General features: G+C 38.6%; 2 protein-coding genes across 3 annotated transcripts; both read left to right on the forward strand.

Moving 5' to 3' along the window:
- On the forward strand, positions 10,290 to 13,024 carry LOC104742000 (G-type lectin S-receptor-like serine/threonine-protein kinase At1g34300). The gene has a single exon (XM_010462956.2). The coding sequence runs from the start codon at positions 10,341 to 10,343 to the stop codon at positions 12,834 to 12,836; it is 2,496 nt and encodes an 831-aa protein (XP_010461258.1). The 5' UTR covers positions 10,290 to 10,340; the 3' UTR covers positions 12,837 to 13,024.
- Positions 15,328 to 19,602, forward strand: LOC104742001. Of its 2 annotated transcripts, XM_010462957.2 has the most exons (13): positions 15,328 to 15,601; positions 15,768 to 16,308; positions 16,397 to 16,722; positions 16,816 to 16,908; positions 17,000 to 17,090; positions 17,178 to 17,271; positions 17,395 to 17,498; positions 17,602 to 17,671; positions 17,814 to 17,917; positions 18,138 to 18,254; positions 18,386 to 18,462; positions 18,568 to 18,612; positions 18,707 to 19,602. In XM_010462957.2, the coding sequence occupies exons 2-13, from the start codon at positions 15,979 to 15,981 to the stop codon at positions 19,242 to 19,244; spliced, it is 1,989 nt and encodes a 662-aa protein (XP_010461259.1). In that variant the 5' UTR covers positions 15,328 to 15,601; positions 15,768 to 15,978; the 3' UTR covers positions 19,245 to 19,602. The 2 variants fall into 2 exon arrangements, with proteins under 2 accessions (XP_010461259.1, XP_010461260.1); XM_010462958.2 differs by lacking the exon at positions 15,328 to 15,601 and having other exon boundaries at positions 16,217 to 16,308; positions 16,404 to 16,722.

Here is a 20,092-nt window from a genome sequence, read left to right on the forward strand (position 1 = left end):
CCAGCCTGAATGGCCGAGATCACGAGACTCACCGAAGTCGGTCTAATACCCTGAAAAACCAACTTCCCTCCTGGACGCTCAAACTCCACTCTACCCCGATAGCAATCCAAATACATCATGTGCCGATTCAACCAATCCATCCCGAGAATAACATCATACAACTCCACTGGACTGATAAGCAAATCCGCTGGCCACGACTCCCCTGCGATCTGAATATCAATTCCTCTGACTCGTCCAATAACTCTCAGGAACTTGCCTCCCGCAACTCTGACATCTCCTGTATGTTCCCCGGGATCCCCTTTGATCCCCGCGCTCTCTGCACACTCCGGAGTAATGAAGCTATGAGAAGCTCCAGAATCAAACATAACATGGGACTTAAACCCGCCCACCAACAAGGTCCTAACACAAACCTCATGTGTTGAGAACCTAACACTTTATCACAGGGAAACATAAAATATGAACTTACTAAGAATTCACAAAGATTAAGTACCAGAAATTATACCTGTGATCGCCCCAGCACTGGTTCCACCAGTCTCTATAGTCGTGTAAGCCCGTGGCGCCTGCTCAATCCGTGCCACCTGCTGCCCTCCAGGCTGCACCTGCTACAACACCGCCACTGCCACCAGCTGCAACTTGGGACACATGGGCCTGATATGCCCCGGCTCCCTGAAATGATAGCACACACGAACCCCTGCCGTCGGAGCACTCCTCTTGGGACAACTAGCAATCCGGTGATCCTTGCTCCCACAACCGAAGCAACTCGCACCACTCGGCCTCTGCGTAACCTCCCACCTCCTCTTGGTTCCCTGCGCAGGCTTACCGCCCCTGCTAGAACCACCCTGCTGTTGAGCCCTACTAGGCTGAACTGCTGGACTAACCACCACTGACTGTGCCCGGATGTCCTCGTCAATCCCTGCTGCAGTCTCAACCAGCTCTGCACGCGTAGCATAACTCCGCCCTCTACAGTGAACCCTCAAATCGTCATGTAGGGCCCTCAAAAACTTTCGGATCTGAGCCTTCTCAGACTCCATTTCCCGACCCCCATACTTCAGAAGTCGACTGAACTCCAAGTCAAGCTCCCGCACTGACCGGGTTCCCTGAGCTAGCTGAAGGAACTTCACCTCCAACCTATCCAGTGCCTCTCTAGCGAAATACTTGCGGTTGAACTCCAAAACGAAGTCAGCCCAAGACATCTCCCTCTGCACTCTCCTGGCTGCCACAAGAACTCCACCACAACTGGGCATCACCAGTCAAACAGTGGACCCCAATGTCCACCCAAAACTTTCCAGGACATCTCAGAGTATGGAAGTTACGTTCCACACTCATCCTCCACACCTCCGCAGCGGTAGGATCTGTACCTCCCAAAAACCGCTCGGTACGAATACGACCCATCTCTGTCAGCATGCTGATATAACGAGAATGGACCCCCACATCTGCAGCCACTGGTTGCTGCTCCTCCGCCACAACTGGTGGCACTACCTGAGCCGGAGTCGGTGCCACTAGCGGCAACCGCTATAACAACTGTGCCAGCGAACCCGCAAGGTCGACACCCGGGACTCCAACCACTGGGACACCCGCACCTGGGGCCCTAACATCACCGGCTACTGGAACATCAACACCGCCCCCTCCGGCCACACTCACGGAATCCCCCTGGATACCCTGCGACTCGCCAACAGCCGCTGCTGTCACACTCTGGTCCTCGGTCTCACTAACCACTAGGGCTCTCCCCCTACCACGACCAATTCCGCGTCCATGACCACGTCCGCGTCCACGACCACGATCAGCAACAGCACCACCTCTAACCATCTGCACTACCATGAACAGAAGGCTAAGCACACAATTATACATATCACAGAAACATAAACTCACCATGGAATCACACAGTAGGCTCGAAGAGGATGTTCTAGGACTCAATGCCACACACAATTGAATAACTCACATAATCAATCAAGAGATGTAATCCCAAACATCACAATAGAAACCTAGTGAACCCAAACCTAGAATCGTAAGGGCTCTGATACCAAACTGAAACGACCCGACCCGTTTTTTTTTTTTAACTAATAGGTAATAAATATAATTCTAATATAAACTACAACTAGTGGTCCCATACCCACTAGCCACCTATCCACAACCACAGACAACAGCGGAAATAGCAATATCAATAAATATCCAATAATAGTATAACCAATAATCAAACTTCAGGAAACATGAAACCGGCAACCTAACAATGTTCCTAAAAACACAACTCTAGCAACCTAGCAATGCCAGACAACATACAATCGAGTCCCTAGAACATCCTCCTCTTCATCGCCTTGATTCCACGATCACACTTTGCCTTTACTTGCACCACAAACACATATTGAGATGCATGAGTATTTGATAAACACTCAGTGAGGCAATCCTCCCATCTACTGGGCTATACACACAAGCAACAGTGATTCCAATGTTCCAAACAAACAACAAAACAAAACATACAAACCAGGAAATCAAACATCGTCTCGCTGGAAGGGAGGTGTCGACCGACACCAGCCAAGTGTCGACCGACACTGGCCTTGGTGTCGACCGACACTGGCCTTGGTGTCGACCGACACTACCCCACAGTGTCGATCGATGCCCAATTTGCTGGTGTCGACCGACACCAAGTGGTGTCGATCGACACTCCCTCTGCAATCGCGATCCGCTCTAAGGATGTTTCCGGCTTGGGTTTTGAGTATTGGATGATTTGGAGGAGTTTGGGATCCTTTAAACCTGTAGCAACCAATCCCCAGCAAGAAAACACACAAAACAACAACACACAAGCAAGAACAAGGAAATCAAAGGCTTAGATTAGTCATGTTCATGCACTCACCTCTTTGCAGGAAGATTTGGACCAACAACAACGAATCCTACACTCCCAGCAACTTCTAACACGTTCCTGGTCCTATATCCTCACTCCCATAGCAAGATCTCACCAAAAACACCTTGAAATCTCACAAATTCTCTCAAGAACCTTTAGAAACTGTTTTCTCCTCTTTCTCTCACTCTCAAACGGCGTAAGACAACAAAAACACGACCGTAGGTCGTTTTCCCCCTTTTAAACTTCGGTTCAATGGTTTTCCCTGAACCAAACTGGTCCAAATCGATAACTAAATCAAACTGGTCGAACCAGAGAATGTTGGTGGTGTCGATCGACACCCATCCCAGAAAACCAATAATTGGTTCGCGGATGTTACAAAAACGACGACGAAAACACGTGGTAATATCTAGGAATATTTTTATATAGTTGCTTCGATTAGACAACAAACAAATTGCCTTCTAGACTTGTTCAAAAACAATGATGTGTCAAACAAAAAGTTAATAAAAAATAAAGAAGAAAATTTTACCAAGCAAAACAAAGCTAGTCGAAATTATTTTGTTTGGTGAAAAATATGTCATCATCTCTTTGCTTATATAGAGGGATGTATTTACGATCTTTTTCCTTATAGGATTAACAAAATTTTTTTTTAATATAATAAGATTACAATTATCTTATGCATCGTTTTACCAAGCTTGAAAACTGTGATTTATGATCGTTAAAATTGACACATGTGACGATCTGATGAGTTACTAACTCTGATATGTGATTTCTGATCGTTAAAATTGACACGTGTCACGATCTGATGAGTTGCTAACTTGGATATTTAATTGTTAAAACTGACACATGTCAGGATCTGGTGAGTTTTGAACTTTAAACTTTGATCGTTAAAACTAACATGTGTCACGATCTGGTGAGTTACTAACTTTGAGAACCAAGCTTTATATAATAAGATCGGAATGAATTTTCAGTTATTTGATGAGAATGCTCTATATCTTTATATATTTTTTTTATTTTATAAATTTCACTCATTTAAAATTGATTATGACATGAGGTAAAATTAGTACTTATGAGATAACAACATAACAAATATATCTTAAATAATGCTGATTCAGTTTTTTGTGAATTATATTTTGTTAATTTTTGTATTTGTTAATTTTTAACTCCATTGGAGGTCCATCAATACCAGGTCCAGTTGAAGAATAGCCGAGACAAAGAAATTAAACTAGCAAAACCTGAGGTATCTCCTAAGAACTCCAACTTCTTTGTCAAAGAAAGTCAAGTAAGGAAATCTTTGTACTCTCAACAGCCATTGTTTTTGCTTGTGTATAAAGAAACACTAATAGGATTTTCTGACCTTGCACCGGAGCTCCCGAGTGATTTGATAGATGTTTTGCAGGAATTCTCAGATATCTTTCCAAAAGATAACCCTAACGGTTTACCGCCAATAAGAGGTATAGAACACCAAATTGACTTTGTCCCAGGTGCGTCACTTCCAAACCAGTCGGCTTATCGAATCAATCTGCTGGAAACAAAGGAACTTCAAAAACAGATTGGAGAGCTTCTTAAAAAAGGTTACATCAGGGAGAGCCTAAGCCCATGTGTTGTACATGTTCTCCTTGTGCCTAAGAAGGATGGCTCTTGGCACATGTGTAGATTGTCATGCCATCAACAACATCACGGTAAAGTATCGACATCCTACTCCTAGTCAGCCTTGGCATGATATTTCTATGGATTTTATCATTGGTTTGCCTATAAGTAGGACTGGTAAAGATTCAGTTTTTGTGGTCATTGATCGATTTTCAAAAATGGCGCATTTCATACCTTGTCACAAAACTGATAATGCTTTGCATGTTACTGAGTTGTTCTTCAAGGAAATTGTTCATTTGCATGGAATGCCTAGGTCAATTGCATCTGATAGGGATATAATGTTTTTGAGTTACTTCTGGAAAACACTTTGGTCTAAACTAGGGACTAAGTTGCTATTCTCCTCTGCTTGTCATCCGCAAACTGATGGACAAACTGAAGTAGTTATTGAACTTTGTCTAATCTCTTGCGCGCTTTGAACATAAAGAACATTAAAACTTGGGGAGATTGTTTACCACATGTTGATTTTGCATACAATCAATCAGTTCATTCTTCAACTAATTTTTTTTTCCGTTCCAAATCGTTTATGGCTTTAATCCTTTATCTCCATTGGATCTAACCCTTCTACCTTTGAGTGAAAGAGCTAGTTTGGATGAGAAAAAGAAAGCTGGCCTTGACAAACAGATCCATGAGAAAGCTAGAATAAACATTGAGGAGAAGACAAAGCAATATGCAAAAGAAGCTAACAAAGGAAGGCACAAGATGGTATTCAAACTCAGAGACCAAGTGTGGGTTCACTTGAGGAAAGAATGGTTTCCAGCTGAAAGTAAATCAAACCTCATGCCTAGAATTGATGGACTCTTAGAGATCAAAAGAAGATCAATGACAATGCCTACCAACTTGATCTTCAAGGTAAGTACAATGTGAGTTCAAGCTCTAATATTTCTGATTTAGTTCCTTTTGTGGCAGATGATCCAGATTTGAGGTCAAATCCTTTTCAAGAGGAGGGGGATGATGTGATCATGGATGGAGCTAATGAGGATGAGCTTGTAGCTGAGCTTGAACCTGAGGAACTTGTAGCTGAGCTTGAACCCGAGGAGCTTGTAGCGGAGGAACCATTGCTTGTACCTGAAGGACCAATGACTAGAGCAAAAACTAAGAAGCTAAGAAATGCTATAAATGGGCTTATTCAAGAGCTTATGATCAAAGACAGCATGGGAAAAACAATTGGAGATGATACCTATCAAGTCCAGCCCACTTTGAGCCTAATTCAAGTCCAAAGAAAGCCCAAAATAATCACTTTATTTTGTGGTCAAAGAGGGATGACGAAAATGGAATTCAACTCACCTTGAGAAGGAAACCTTGGGAAGGAAAACTTCAAGAGTTGGGTCTCCATTCAACTATCTATATTTATTTTCTTTTAGTTGCAAGAACAATTAATACTTGGCCTTGTTACCAAGTTTTTTATCCCTATATAAACCCCTGTTTTAAAAATCCCCGCCTAGCACCGATTACACCCCGCAAAATCGCTAGGCCCACCCTCTCCACCTCAATTAATGACTAATCTCCGCCTAGCATTGATTATCCAATTATATCTGTCTAATTTGATTATAACCGTCTAATCCGATTACTAACCGCATAATTTGGTATATAATTATTACTTTTAGAGCCAAATATAAATCAAATACGTATTTTTTTGTTATTTAGACATTTAAATTAAGAGTTTATAATGTTTTACAATAACTAATGTACAAACTTTTAATGAAAATCATAAATTTTCATTTAAAATTACATTTTTATGTGTTTACCGTAATTTTAAAGACAATAATATAGTTTTATATTTTATTTAATATTTTTATTTTAACATAAACAGAATTATACATAGATTTAATACTATATATATATATATATATATTTTATTAATTTAATAAAATAACCCTAAAACTAGTCCCCGATTAATCCCCGTTTAATCTCCGATTTTCTCGCTAGGCGCTAGGCCCATCCCGACTGCCCGACTAGAGCCTAGCGATTTCTAAAACAGGGATATAAACACATGTAATCTCATTTGAGAATAATCAATCAATTTTCTTTTCATTTTTATGAGTCAATTTCTTTGTTCTTTGTCTAGAGCAATTTCTTGTTTCTTGATGTGTAATATACAAGTAACAGCCTCCTCTTGCTGGACTATTGTGACATATCTAGCAGCGATTGGAGTTGGGAATATCAGCAGCCTTCCGCAACTGCTGTGCGACCCCTCAATCCATCAAATCTCCCTCGTTGCACCTTGCATCTTGGCGATTATCTATCCTTTCTAATTCGGCTGAGTGATCCTCGAATTTGGGCGTATCACCAATTACCCTACCCATGATTTGGAGATGGCAGCAGTGGTTTTTTCCCTGAAGATTTAGAGGTCTTATATGTATGGCGGGAAGGTTCAGGTATTTACAGATCATAAGAGCTTGAAGTACATATTCACTCATCCTAAGCTGAATTTGTCGCAAAGGCGTTGGATGAAGTTGGTAGCGGATTATGATATGTACATAGCTTACCATCCTGGTAAAGCAAACCTGGTTGCAGATGCTTTGAGTCGGAAGCGGGCGGATTCAGCTTAGGATCATGATATGGAGGCGTTAGTGGGTGAGATTAGTGCTTTGAGGTTGTGTGCTATCTCACAGTAGCCTTTGGGTTTGGAGGCAGCTGATCGAGAAGATTTGTTGAGCAGGGTGCAAGTCGCTTAGGAGAGTGATGAGGGGCTGATGAATGCCTCTAAGGCTGTGGATTCTGAGTATCAGGTCTCTTCTAATGGAACTATCCATGTGCATGGTCGGGTCTTGTGCCTAAGGGTGAGGGTCTAAGGCAGGAAATACTGAGAGAGGCTCATTCGAGTAAGTTCTCTATTCATCCAGGAGCGACGAAGATGTACCGTGACCTCAATCGATATTATCATTAGGTCGGGATGAAAAAGGATGTAGCCGATTTGGTTGTGAAGTGTGACACCTGCCTGTTGGTGAAGGCTGAGCATCAGGTTCTTGGTGGATTATTACAGAGTTTACCCATTCCAAAGTGGAAGTGAGATATGATCACGATGGATTTCGTGGTAGGATTGCCAGTGTCGTGGACGTTTGATGCGATTTTGGTCATTGTGGATCAAATGACTAAGTCTACACACTTTATATCCATCAAGAAAACTGATGGAGCAGCGGTTTTGGCTAGGAAGTATGTGAGAGAGATAGTCAACTTGCATGGTGTGCCTGCTAGTATTGTGTCTCATAGAGATTCCAAGTTCACTTTAGTGCTCTGGAGCGCGTTTCAGGCAGAGATGTGCACGAAGGTGCATATGAGTACAGTCTATCATCCTCAGACGGACGGTCAGTCGGAGAGGACGATCCAGACCTTGGGGTGGCCACTAGGCAGATCATTTGAGCTTGGAGTTAGGTATCGGTTGACACCATGGAGGTGTCAGTGTCGGTCGACACCGACCTAGTGTCGGTCGACTCCAATCTTATCCTACACTTGTTTTTCCTGGTTTGATGTCTTGTTTGTGTTTGTTTGTTTGCCTTAACAAGGGAATCTCAGTTGCTTGTGTGTATAACCCAGTAGATAGGAGGATTGCCCCACTGAGTGTTTATGACAATACTCATGCATCTCAATTTGTGTTTGTAGTGCAGGTAAAGGCAAAATGTGATCGTGGAATCAAGGCGATGATGAGGAGGATGTTCTAGAGGCTTGATTGATTGTGGTCTAGCTATTGTTAGTTTGCTAAAGTTGAGTTGATAGAACATTGTAGGATGTTGGATTTTGTTATTTACTTGTTGGTTTGGATTATTTTTCCTTGTTGGATATTTATTGGTTAATTGAATTGTTGGTTATCTGCGGTTGATGTTTGATGTTAGGTTGCTAGTGGATATCAGACCACTAAAAAATTATTATTATTATAAAAAAAACGGGAAGGATTGTATCAGAATCATTATGATTATGATGTTGGTTGCTTGATTGTTTAAGAGAAGCAATGTCATCGATGCGTGCTTAATTATTTGGTTATTAACTTATTGTGCAGTCTTTCAAAAATTATATATATAAAAGTAAGGTTTTCACTCTCTCATTATTGGTCCACTTGGCAATGCAATTTAACAAAAAAAAATATTTCTATTAAAACACAAATTAAAAAATAATTAATCTTCACATTTAACTCACATAATATAAAACTGAAATCATATAAATTTCCCCTATAAATTATGCATTAACTTTAGTTCTCCACTAAGTTGTATTAATCAATTGTATTAAAACAAAACAATAAATCAGAATTGTAACTCTCATTTTTCTAAATCTCTAAATGTAATTTTCATCACTTCTCTTCATATAAATATTCATTATCGTATTCTCTTAGTTTCTCACTCTTTCATTCACTCATCTTCTTCCACTATATCTCAAATCTCTTTTTTTGGTTTTGTTATTTTTTTTGGTTTTGTTATTGTTGTTGTATGAAAAAAAATCAAATCAAATATCATTGTAAAAGCTTAGGTTTAGAGTTTGTATGATATGTATATCTTATATTGTTTTTTAAAATGTTTCAAAAGGTTTATCTTCATTGTCTATTTTATATTAACATCTTATAAGCCATTATTTTTCATACTTTCGTACAATATCCACCACACAATAAGATCATGAAATTGAAATGATCTATATCTAATAATCTATTATGTCTCCAGTTATCTCACATATTCATGTATCATTTTCAATAATTTATAATGATCAATATAATATTTAAAGATCAATATAATTATCTCTTTCTAAAGTCTATTTTGTTTTGTAAAGTCTATCAACTCTATGTATAAAGTCTATTTTGTTTTGAAGTTCATATGTATAAGAAAACTAATTTAGTTTGTCACTTCAAAAGTAATATTTTTCATTTTGAAAAATTATGTGTGAGTGTTGAGTTTATATCAACAAACAACCAAATCATGTGAATTTTGATTGGGGCACTTGGTATTCCTTTTATTTTAAGTTATAACAAATTAAATATTTATTTATAATTAACTCATTTTTAAAGGCATGTAACTCCATTTAACTCTACATTTAACTCAAATGTAACTACTATCCAATAATTCTACATTAATTCAATCCTCGTACTAACTTATTTATCTTTCGAGAGAAAATGTTTTTGGTTAAATTTTAATATTTTTTAATTATTTTGGTTAGCTAAACTTATAGTCATATATATATATATATTGCTTTAACTTTGAAATGAGAAATATTTTATACACAATAATTTTATATGTAGTTACTAAATTTTATAATGACATTAAGAAAAACTCTTTAAATCAGTTATTAACCATTATAAAACATGATAAACATAGATTCACTCATATTTTTTTTTTGTCAACCGAATATTAAATTAAAACAGTACTCCAAGGTTGATTGTCCAAACTGGAGGGAAGAAGTTTACAAAAATAGTTTCGGAATCTAAAAAACGCGATGAACGGGTTAGACAGTCTGTTCTCACATTTGTCGAAATTTTTAAAATTTCTATATGTATATATATATATTGACACAAATGTAAGATTTAACTTGCATATCAATTTTATAAGAAATTTGAGATTTATATTTTAGTAGAAAAAACAAAAAAAAACATTTTTTGATGTTAATTTTAATAAAAAAATTAAAAAAGAATATTTTATTTTAACTTCAGAAATATAATAAAAATTATTATCCATGCAAACACGTTGACTAATAGTTACGGTAAAAAACACGATTTTATTCTCAACACTATAGACACGCTTACTTTGAAATGTCAATTTGGGAGATTAATCAAACAAATTATTTAAATAAAAAAAAAAAAAAAAAAAAAAAAAAAAAAAGTCTTTTTCAGTCTTCATTGATAGATAACAGAGGAGAGAGACGGAGCTTCACAATCACAACAATGGAGGTGAAGCTTCTCCCTCTCCCTCTCCCTCTCCCTCTTCTTCTTCTTCTTCTTCTCCTTCACTTCCCTTTCTCATTCTCTACAATACCTCTCGGCTCTGTTATCTACCCTTCCGGTTCCAACAACCAGAATTGGCAATCTCCCAATTCCACTTTCTCCGTCTCCTTTGTTCCATCTTCTTCACCTGATTCCTTCCTCGCCGCCGTTTCTTTCGCAGGTAACGTTCCTATTTGGTCAGCAGGAACCGTTGACTCACGAGGATCTCTTCGTCTTCTCCCCTCCGGCTCTCTCCGCCTTACCAATGGCTCCGGCGCCACCGTTTGGGATTCTAGAACCGATCGTCTCGGTGTTACTTCCGGTTCGATTAAAGATTCCGGTGAACTCGTCCTCCTCAATAACCGAAGCGTTCCGGTTTGGTCTTCCTTCGATAACCCGACGGACACGATCGTCCAATCGCAAAATTTCACCATCGGTAAGGTTCTCCGATCTGGTCCTTACTCGTTTCAGTTAGAGAGAAGTGGGAATCTTACTCTTAGGTGGAACAATAACACGGTTTACTGGAATCATGGACTCAACTCATCGTTTAGCTCGAATCTATCGTCTCCTAGCTTAGGTTTACAGACTAATGGAGTTGTGTCCATCTTCGATTCCAGTCTTCGTGGAGGAGTTGACACTGTTTACAGTGGAGATTACGGTGATAGCGATACGTTTAGGTTCTTGAAGTTAGATGATGATGGGAATTTGAAAATTTACAGTTCCGCGAGTGGGAACAGTGGACCTGTGACGGATCATTGGTCTGCTGTTGATCAGTGTCTTGTTTATGGATATTGTGGGAACTTTGGGATTTGTAGTTACAACGATACTGATCCGATTTGCTTGTGTCCGTCTCTCAACTTTGATTTTGTTGATGTGGATGATAAGAGAAAGGGGTGTAAGAGGAAATTGGAGCTAAATGATTGTTCTGGCAGCACAACCATGCTTGAGTTGGCTCACACTAGGTTGTTTACGTATGAAAACGATCCGAACTCGGAGAGTTTCTTTGCCGGTAGTTCGCCTTGCAGAGCTAACTGTCTTAGCAGCTCTGCTTGTCTTGCTTCAGTCTCAATGTCTGATGGGTCAGGCAATTGTTGGCAAAAACGACCTGGTTCCTTCTTTACTGGGTACCAGAGGCCATCTGTTCCGAGTACTTCTTATGTTAAAGTGTGTGGTCCAGTTGTGCCTAACACACTTTTGATTGCAAAGAAAGATGATGGTAACAACTCGAAAGTGCATTTGTGGATTGTCGCAGTTGCTGTAATAGGTGGGCTTCTTGGTTTAATTGCAGTAGAGGTAGGTCTCTGGTGGTGCTGCTGCAGAAAGAATCCTCGGTTTGGAACTTTATCGTCTCACTACACTTTGCTTGAGTACGCTTCTGGTGCACCTGTGCAGTTTACCTATAAGGAGCTGCAGCGTTGCACCAAAAGTTTCAAAGAGAAGCTTGGAGCTGGAGGGTTTGGCACTGTGTATAAAGGCGTGCTCACTAATAGAACCGTGGTTGCAGTGAAGCAACTTGAAGGAATTGAGCAAGGAGAAAAGCAGTTTAGGATGGAGGTTGCTACTATTAGCAGCACACACCATCTGAATCTAGTCAGACTGATCGGGTTTTGCTCCCAGGGAAGACACAGGCTTCTCGTCTATGAGTTCATGAGAAACGGATCTCTCGATAATTTCCTGTTTGCTGTTGATTCAGGGAAGTTCTTGACTTGGGAGTATCGGTTTAACATTGCGCTTGGGACTGCAAAGGGAATAACGTACCTCCACGAGGAGTGCCGCGACTGCATTGTACACTGCGACATTAAACCCGAGAACATCCTTGTGGATGATAATTACGCTGCCAAAGTCTCGGACTTTGGGCTCGCCAAACTCTTGAACCCAAAAGACAACAGATACAACATGAGCAGCGTTAGAGGAACAAGAGGCTACTTAGCTCCTGAATGGCTCGCAAATCTTCCCATAACCTCAAAATCGGATGTCTACAGCTACGGAATGGTTCTACTAGAGATAGTCAGTGGAAAAAGGAACTTTGATGTCTCGGAGAAAACGAACCACAAGAAATTCTCGATCTGGGCTTACGAGGAGTTTGAAAAGGGCAACACCGAGGCGATCCTAGACACACGTTTAGGCGAAGATCAAACAGTTGACATGGAACAAGTGCGGAGGATGGTTAAAACAAGCTTCTGGTGCATACAAGAGCAGCCATTGCAGAGGCCGACGATGGGGAAAGTGGTTCAAATGCTAGAAGGAATCACGGAGATAAAGAAGCCGCCATGTCCAAAGACCATAAGCGAAGTATCGTTTTCAGGGAACAGTATGAGCACAAGATCTATGTTGGTTGCTTCGGGTGCGACTCGATCATCCTCTTCCTCTGCCACGCGGTCGTTTCAGACAATGGGGATCACATCGTCCGGACCGGCTTCCACAAGGATCAGTGAAGGTTCGTTGCTTGGATCTTAAAAAGTGTTTGTACTACTGTGATTACCAAATGTGTAGGTTTATTTTAATTTACTTATTGCATACGTACGTAATTGTTTAGGAACACATCAAGGCTATATATTTATTGACCATTTGTATCTGAAATAAACCATATGCATATTCAACGTTGTAAAATGGTTCTAAGAAAAAAAATCCATAGTTTTATATGACATACGACCTTCAAAGATGAACTTGAAGTCTATATATTATAAGTTGTCATATCTCAGGGTTGAAACAAATTTAAGATCTCAATTCCTTCCAATATTGTTGCGTGTACGTCGTGTCGTGCGAGCAGGAGAAACTCGTCGTGGGAAAAGCTCCACATTCTCTAAGTTTTAAAAAACAAATCATTTTCTGTAATTAGTTAGATTAGGAACGTTGGTAATTCTTACAAAAAAAAAAAACTGTTCATTATTTTGGGTTTAAAACAACAGAATCAAAGTATTAAGCAAATTGGTAGGACCTTTTTGCCTTGTCTAAACATCATTTCTTGTGATTTAGCAATTAAACAAAAAGACGTTCTAATCGACATAATATGATTCTAGAGACATCAAATCAAGGGGAAAAGATTAAAATAAAAATGTTAGAATCAGAAAAATGGCACCATATTCAACGAAGTGAATCCAATCTCCATTCGGTAGCCGTAAATAAATTTTGATCCTCACGAAGATATATTTTATTATTTTATTTGTCAAAGTTGTTGTATCTCATTTTTGTTTGATCTTCAAACTCTAACACCCATATAGATTTCGTTAATCATTCATATAAATTTGAACGCGTCTTTGGGTTGTATATAAAGAGTGTGGGGGCAAATGAATTATAAACAAAAATGATATAATTGAACTGTGGAATCAAAATATTCATGATAATATATAGCGATGGAGACATCAGAATAACTCAGAGGATGGAATTTGACCAATGTGAACTGAACTTGTTGAATCTTGGAATTGGTCCAAAAGAGAGCACATCCTTCCCGACCAATTTCGTATAGTATTAAAATTAATTTAGCAGTTAAATAAGTTACCTAAAAATAAAATACTTAAGAAATAATTTCACTTGTCTCATCATAGATACTAGTTTAGTTTATGAACATTTTTATGAAAACTACTATTGAAATCTCAAGCCTCTTTTGTTTTAATAAGAATGAAATTTGAGAAAAAGAAAGTTTCAACACGAAAAGTTTTCGAAATTACTTATTACTATCACCACAAACATTTAATTACATTTTTTTTTTTAAAAGCCGCATAACATTTTCAAACCAAAATTGTTTCATGGAGTTTGGTTTATAATAAACGATGCATATATAGGTCTTATTTGTTCCACATACAATACAGTATGATGTCTTTTGTAAAAATTTATGTTTCTTTTGAGTAATGAGTAATACAAATTACATTCCAAACAAAAAACGAAAAAGATCAAAACATTTGAAGCTCCAAATCTTTCATAGCTTTATCTTTTTTTTTATATGTAATAAATAAGTAATGGGCCATTGCATTCCATTTATTAAATTGTAAATACTAAATGATATATGATGAAAACATTATAACAATTAATTGTTCTATATCAACATCATACATAAACAAATGATTTTTCCTTTCAAGGTTCCTTTGACCAATGGTATAATGCTATTATGACATTGCCACACAAGGTAATTTAGTAAAACATTGTGAATTCAAGCCTACTATAGATACTGTCGTCCTTTATTTGGTAAAAAGTCAACACTCATTTTCAAAACTAGATATGCATACACATATTGACTCATTTGTTCACTTTTTCTCTTTCTAGAATCTCCAATAATTTTTTTTTTACTAAAGACATTAAAACAACAAAAAGTACAAGATGGTAAAAAGTAGAGAATTAATTACTTGATTCACTTTAATTTACTACTTGGAATTTCTTTTATGCTAATATATATACATTTTTCGAAATAAAATATTAAATTAGAATGATTACTTAAGAAAAACCAACTTAAGACTACAAGAAAAACAATACTCATTCATGATTCTATAATTTGAAGAAGACGAATCTAGTCGATAACATGTTTGATTATGCCGTTACATTTTGTCATTTTCTTCTATACCAGCTGCGAAAAATCATCAAAAATGAGTTTTCACATACCACGTTTTAAGAACCTCGCACTGACACTATAACAACACTTTGATACTCTTTGAAATTAACGTGTTTGTACTTTGTATCTTTCATTCTGTTTAATCGAGGTTATCTTGATTTGTAACGTTTCAATAAAATCCGTTCGAAATACAGGATATTTGTAACTTTAAATTTATAAAAAAAAAACTAATAAACTAAACTATATTCTATTTAAAGAGCAAAAATCTGATAATTTAAATATAGTGCAACTTGGTAGTAGAAAAACTTTTAAAAAAAAAGTGTAATGGGGATGAGTTTTGAAGAGTGTAGAAATGGGTAAAACGAGAAGAAAAAGGTTGAATTTATTTTTATTTTTTTGGGGCTAAAACTTCTCACCATCTGACACTCTCCAACTCCTCTCAACAGAACCTCCCTCCTCTATTTCAACTCATCTCTCTCTCTCTTCTCTTCTCTTCTCCTCTCTCTCTTTCTCGAGTCGCGTTTCTTCTTTTGCTTGTATAGAGACATCTTCACGGTTTCCTCATCCTAGAACTTGTCACTCCTCTCTGGAAGAACAAGCCCAAGTGGTTTAAGGAGGAAGAAGAAGAAAGAATCTGACTTCAATCTAATTCCCAGATCCGAGTTTCTGACTCTTATAGGTCTCTTTTGTATTCTCGACTCTTCATCCAAGCTACTGATTTGAATATCTCGTTTGGGTTCTTTAGTTTCTAGGGTTTTTTTTTTTTTTGATTTTGATCTCTGATTGTTTAATCAGAAACTGTTTCTCAAAAAAAGCTCTGTGTTTTCTTCTTGATTCATTGGCAGGTTTGTTATATGAGTATCAAGGTTCTTTCACTGAGCAATTTGCTCCATTAATGGACTGTTGCTCCTCTTATACGGATCAGGATTTGCGATTGCAGTGCTTTGCTGGTTACATTGTTCATCCTTTTGAAGTTTTGTAGATCGAGTTGGCGTATGGAGAGCTTCGAGAGAGTTTGAGAGCTAATTTCGATTATAAAGTTTGTAACTTGCTGTGATGGGTGGGCTTTGTTCGAGGAGTTCTTCTGTAAATAATGCTCCTGGTGGAAGCTTTGCACATGTTAATGGTCATCTAAATAATGGGTCTGAGGTGAAACATCAGTCTGGTGATGGCAGAGCAAGAGACAAAGTTGCTGACCCTTCTCCTCTGAGGGAGGATAATGTGGGTGATAAGCAGCATACATCAGAATCGTTTTCGTTTCCTAATTTGAATGTAGTCTCTGGTGGATCTCATCCTCAGAATATCGAAGATGGAATTCCTCGTTTATCCAGGGTTTTATCTCAGAAATCTAGATCCACTAAGTCTAGGCAGGCTGCTGTGGCTAAGGTAAACAACATATGTTATGCATTGTGGGGTTTAATTCTGAGTTTTAATTTATCTCTTTTCTACTTTACTAAGGTGTTTCTATATATAGGTTTCAGAAGTAAGCTCTATTTTGGGTAGGGCTGGCACTATGGGACTTGGTAAAGCTGTTGATGTGTTGGACACACTTGGGAGTAGCATGACGAATCTGAATCTTAGTGGGGGATTTTCTTCTGCGACGACAGTTAAAGGGAATAAGATCTCAATCTTGTCTTTTGAAGTTGCTAACACCATTGTTAAAGGCGCCAATCTTATGCATTCCCTTTCAAAAGATAGCATCACACATTTGAAAGAGGCAGTGTTACCTTCAGAAGGTGTCCAAAACCTAATATCGAAAGACATGGATGAACTGTTGAGAACTGCTGCTGCGGATAAAAGGTAACAGCCTCTGACAATGTTTATGTGTTTACGCTATATACTTTTACACTGTTATTTGTAGTTTGGAGATAGGTGATTTACTTTTGTAAACAGGGAAGAGTTGAGGATCTTTTCTGGAGAGGTGGTGCGTTTTGGGAATCGTTGCAAGGATCCTCAATACCACAACCTGGATCGCTTCTTTGACAGGTTCCAACATGATCCTGTCACTACGGTCACACAACGAGTCTATTCATTTTGGAAGTATCTGACCTTTCATTAGTTCTGTGTTATGATTTAGGTTGGGCTCTGAATTTACACCCCAGAAACATTTGAAACAGGAAGCAGAAACCATAATGCACCAGCTGATGTCATTTGTTCATTTTACAGCTGTACGTATTTTTCATGCCAACTGGTGATATTGGGTCCTGCTTGACTCTTTCAATGGCGATTTATTCTGATTATCTCTTATGTTTCAGGACTTGTATCACGAACTCCATGCGCTGGATAGGTTTGAACAAGATTACCAACGTAAGATCCAGGAAGAAGAGAACCCAAGCACAGCACAACGAGGTAGGTACCAAATTGGAATATATGTTCCCCAAATATTTATCTTTGGAAATGGATGATATTGTTTACAGTCTATTTTATTTTATTTGTTGGTTATCGTTCTAATATCTCTTCCGTTTTTGCTAGGTGTGGGAGATACACTTGCTATCTTGAGAACTGAACTAAAAAATCAGAAGAAGCATGTAAGAAACTTAAAGAAAAAATCTCTTTGGTCTAGGATCTTGGAAGAGGTAAGGGCTACAAACTGATAAATCATTAAGTTTCCTATTTCGGGAAGTTTCTGGGTTCATCTGGACTCCATTGTTAATTCTCGACAATACTAATAATGCTTAGGTAATGGAGAAACTTGTAGATGTTGTCCATTTCTTGCATTTGGAGATTCATGAAGCCTTTGGTGCTGCAGGTGAAGCTCTTATTGGATAAAGTAGTTTAGTCTTATTATAACTTTCAAGAAGATTGAGTATTTAGTGTGTCTGTCTTTTCTTTTTTGGTATCTAAAATGTAACATGTCCTTACAAACCATGATCATTCTACCTCATATGCAGATCTTGATAAGCCTGCAAATGACCCGCCAATCAATCATAAGAAATTGGGCTCTGCTGGTCTTGCCTTACATTACGCAAACATCATCACTCAAATTGATACTCTTGTAAGTTATTATTCTGTTGATCACTTAGTTTTACTTCCTGACCTGTTTTACAAATTCTTGGGATTGTGAATCGTCGGTCTCGTATTTGTGAATTTATGTCTCGTACTCGAATGGTTACCCGATCTCGTTAGTAATATCAATATCAAAATGATTGGACCTGTATGGACGTTGGTTAGTGGAATTTATTTTAATTAACTTATTTTTCCATTTCAATGAGTAGGTATCCCGGTCTAGCACTATGCCTGCAAGCACAAGAGACGCATTGTACCAAGGTTTACCCCCAAGAATAAAATCTGCTTTACGGTCCAGAATACAGTCCTTTCAGATTAAGGAAGAGGTATTACTATTATTCCATACTGCCCATAATGCTTTTGTGCTGACAAATGAATGGACTAGTACGTGCACTGTTTTTTACCTGAAATGTTATTTGTATGCCTGCTCACCACACATCTGTTTTGTTTGAACCAGCTAACTGTTCCTCAAATAAAAGCGGAAATGGAAAAAACGTTGCAGTGGCTTGTTCCTGTTGCTACAAACACAACCAAGTAAGCTTCTGCGCATAATAACTTGTTTTTTGTCGTCATTAGAACTGTGTTCTAACTATTAAAGTAAGTCAGACTTATGCCTCTGTCTTTTCTTTTCTCAACCAGAGCACATCACGGGTTTGGATGGGTTGGAGAATGGGCAAGTTCCGGGTAAGTCCTGAGTACAAGCAGATATTAAGGCTATTCTCTTTTCGTGCAGATATCTCGTTCCTTGCTGAATGTTAGATTATGCAAATAATTTCAGGTCGGAAGCGAACCAGAGACCTGCAGGACAAACAATACTAAGGATAGATACACTTCACCATGCAGATAAAGAAAAAACTGAGGTTTACATATTAGACCTGGTGGTGTGGCTTCATCATCTCGTTACGCAAGTCAGGGCCACTACTGGTTATGGTCTAAGATCTCCCGTTAAGTCTCCAATCAGATCACCTAACCAGAAAACGATCCAACTCTCCAGCGGTTCACACAACCCAAGTCAGGGTTCTCCATTGCTAACTATAGAGGATCAAGAGATGCTTAGAGACGTAAGCAAGAGGAGAAAAACACCAGGAATAAGCAAAAGCCAAGAGTTTGATACGGTGGCGAAAGCACGGCTTTCCAAGTACCACAGGCTAAGCAAGAGCAGTAGCCACTCGCCAATGATGGGAGAGATGATGAAAAATAACAAGGATACTTTCTCAACCAGAAGACCTTCTTCTGTTCCCATCATTGATTTTGACATTGATCGCATGAAAGCTCTTGATGTGATTGACCGCGTGGACACCATCGGAAGCTTGTAGTTAACGATGTCCATGCCCCACCGTCTGAGTTCACGATTGGGATTGGACAGACGGTAAACACCATCCTGTCTTATCCCCCAAAACGATGAGATGATGAAGAATGTGGATGTGATTAATCACATGGATGCCATCGAAATTCAAAACCCTATATAGGTGAAGATTTGGGTTAAAAAAAATGGCAAGAGGTTAGTAACTTTGTACTCTTTTTGGTTTTAAGGGTGTAATTTGGCTTGGGTTTGTAGCATTTCCTTTGTATCGTTCATTTTTCTTGTTGGTTAGTTGTATTGTGTACATACAAAAAACGTTTCTACATACAGTATGATCATTTGGAGAATAAATAATATATTATCTTCCCAAATGGATTAAACTCGAATTTAAAACACTAAGTAATAACCACCAAACATTACAACGCAAACAAACAAATCATCATTTAAAACCCAATTGGCTTTAGCCAGAGATGTCAATAGACTTAACTTGAGCCTTCTTGGTCTCCTCTACTTTAGGCACGGTGACAGTCAAAACACCATCCTCCATGGAAGCTTTCACTTGATCCATCTTCACATTCTCCGGCAACCTAAACGTCCTCGAGAACGTCCCGCTCGATCTCTCGACACGATGCCACGTGTCCTGTTTCTCCTCTTTGTCCACGTGCGTTCACCCGTCACCACAGCTGATAGCAGAGAGACTCTGTTTGCCTTTAACAAGAGAATCAAACAAACCTATTGTGTGGACAAGTGTAGAAACAAATGTCACATCCCACTAAAACACTAAACGAAGTGTACGGGACGGAACAGAAACGAAACGGGAATTGTGCCCATTCCTATTTCCTAGTGAACACGAAAACGTCG

This window comes from Camelina sativa, chromosome 14 (assembly GCF_000633955.1).
Source record: "Camelina sativa cultivar DH55 chromosome 14, Cs, whole genome shotgun sequence".
In the NCBI taxonomy this organism is placed as follows: domain Eukaryota; kingdom Viridiplantae; phylum Streptophyta; class Magnoliopsida; order Brassicales; family Brassicaceae; genus Camelina; species Camelina sativa.